The sequence below is a fragment of the Egretta garzetta genome, unplaced genomic scaffold (assembly GCF_000687185.1).
Source record: "Egretta garzetta isolate BGI_Z169 unplaced genomic scaffold, ASM68718v1 scaffold799, whole genome shotgun sequence".
Taxonomy (NCBI): Eukaryota; Metazoa; Chordata; class Aves; order Pelecaniformes; family Ardeidae; genus Egretta; species Egretta garzetta.
In genome coordinates, this window is record NW_009260759.1 from 6,832 (window position 1) to 8,832 (window position 2,001).

General features: G+C 59.8%; 1 protein-coding gene across 1 annotated transcript in view; it reads left to right on the top strand.

Moving 5' to 3' along the window:
* The window catches only part of LOC104132690 (calcium/calmodulin-dependent 3',5'-cyclic nucleotide phosphodiesterase 1B), a 4,579-nt gene extending 3,339 nt beyond the window's left edge, over positions 1–1,240 (top strand). The window contains exons 6-11 of the mRNA XM_035901426.1: positions 76–201; positions 288–389; positions 472–592; positions 677–758; positions 846–969; positions 1,111–1,240. Coding sequence (XP_035757319.1) covers positions 76–201; positions 288–389; positions 472–592; positions 677–758; positions 846–969; positions 1,111–1,240 — 685 coding nt within the window. The remainder of the gene's footprint in view (positions 1–75; positions 202–287; positions 390–471; positions 593–676; positions 759–845; positions 970–1,110) is intronic.
* Positions 1,241–2,001: the final 761 nt, after the last annotated feature.

The following is a 2,001-nucleotide window of genomic DNA, read 5'->3' on the forward strand; positions in this document are numbered from 1 at the left end:
CCCCCTCTCCCTGGGGGGGGGGTCCTCGGCCTTCCCCCCCCCGTGCCGGGGCCCCATCATCCTCTCCATCCCCAGGTCGGACTGCGCCATCCTCTACAACGACCGCTCGGTGCTGGAGAACCACCACATCAGCGCCGTCTTCCGCATGATGCAGGATGACGAGATGAACATCTTCGTCAACCTCACCAAGGACGAGTTTGCGTAAGGTCCCCGTCCCCATCCCCCGGGGCTGTCCCCAGGTGGGACGCGGGGCCCTGATGGTGTTTCCCCCCCTCCCCGGGGCGCAGGGAGCTGAGGGCTCTGGTGATCGAGATGGTCCTGGCCACCGACATGTCCTGCCACTTCCAGCAGGTGAAGTCCATGAAGACATCCCTGCAGCAGCTGGAGCGGTGAGTATGGGTGCCCACCCTGGTCGGGGAGGGGGGGATGTGGTTTTGGGGACAAGCCTCAGCGCCAGGGTCCCCTCCCCAGGATCGATAAGTCCAAGGTGCTGTCGCTGCTGCTGCACGCGGCCGACATCAGCCACCCCACCAAGCAGTGGTCGGTCCACAGCCGCTGGACCAAAGCCCTGATGGAGGAGTTCTTCAGGCAGGTAGGGCTCCCGTGGCCCTGGGGACAGGGTGGGGGGACACGTGGGGGACCACCCTGTGGGGACACCTCTCCCTTGCCTTGCCAGGGGGACAAGGAGGCTGAGCTGGGGCTGCCCTTCTCGCCCCTCTGCGACCGTACCTCCACGCTGGTGGCCCAATCCCAGATCGGTGAGTGGCGGTGGGTTCCCCGTCCCCACCACCCCTGGCCCTGGCCCGGGGTGTCCCCATCGCTGCCGTGTCCCTTCCCCACCACAGGCTTCATCGACTTCATCGTGGAGCCCACCTTCTCGGTGCTGACCGATGTGGCTGAGAAGATGGTGCTGCCCCTCGCTGAGGACGGCACCAAAGCCAAGGGCAACCCAGTGGCCAGCCAGCAAGCCAGGACAGCCATGCCACCCTGCCTCAGTTTCCCTTTCCTCATGGGGAGGTTCTGGGGCTCAGCTTGGGGGGGGGAGCACCCACTTATTTTGGGGCTTGGGAGGTGGTGGCTCTGCCCTGCTCCCAGCTGTCCCTGTCCCCACAGCTCGCAGTGGCGGCAGCCGTCCCTGGATGACCACCTGGAGCTGGGGGACATCAAAGCCGACCTGGCCGGCTTCCGCTCCACCCGAAAAAAAAATTTCAAATCCTGTTTTATCAAGTGCAGAATCTAAAACGCCTATAACCTAGTTCTCATTTAAAATAGTGCTTTAATAAACCTCTGGATTGGCAGAAACGTGAAATGACTTAAGGTAAATCACAGTCAAACCCTCCTTCTTTGATTTTCTTGGCTACTCATTTTTGGTCCAGCTCAAAAATCAATCAACCCTCAAAGAGGTTTTTTTTTGCCACAGTTTCATATTGGAATAGTCAAGACTGACACTCACAAACATCTCACAAAACAATCCTGACTGCTGATGAAGCAGATCACTAACCTTTATCCTTCACTGGAAGCCCTGTAAAAACGTCTAGGAAAATTCAGCACAAAGCAGGTTTAGCATGCTTTCCATTTAGCTGTAGAAACCTGCTAGACTTTATGAATAACAATCTATTTAGCTACCACATCATCAGGAGAGTTATTGCATTTTCTTGAAATAATGCCGAACATACTACTTTAGAGGGGCCCCCGGCCGGCACAGGCAGAACGGGGATGTGGAATAGCACCGGGAGGAGCGAGGTGGGGAGGGAGGGGGCAACCGCGGGGGGCAAACTGGGCAAGGGGATTGGTGGCACGGCCATGACTGTCCTCCCCCCACCCCCGGCGACAGGTCCTCGCCCAGCCGAGTGACGCTGTCTCGCCCGAAGTCTTCGACGCCATCGAATTCAGCACCATTTGCAGGGAAGGAGCCGCCCGGGGCCGCACAAGGATTCGTGCCAACCTCCGCGCCAGGAGCACCCCCGGGGCCGGCAGGCCCCCCGCCTGGCCAGCTCCCGC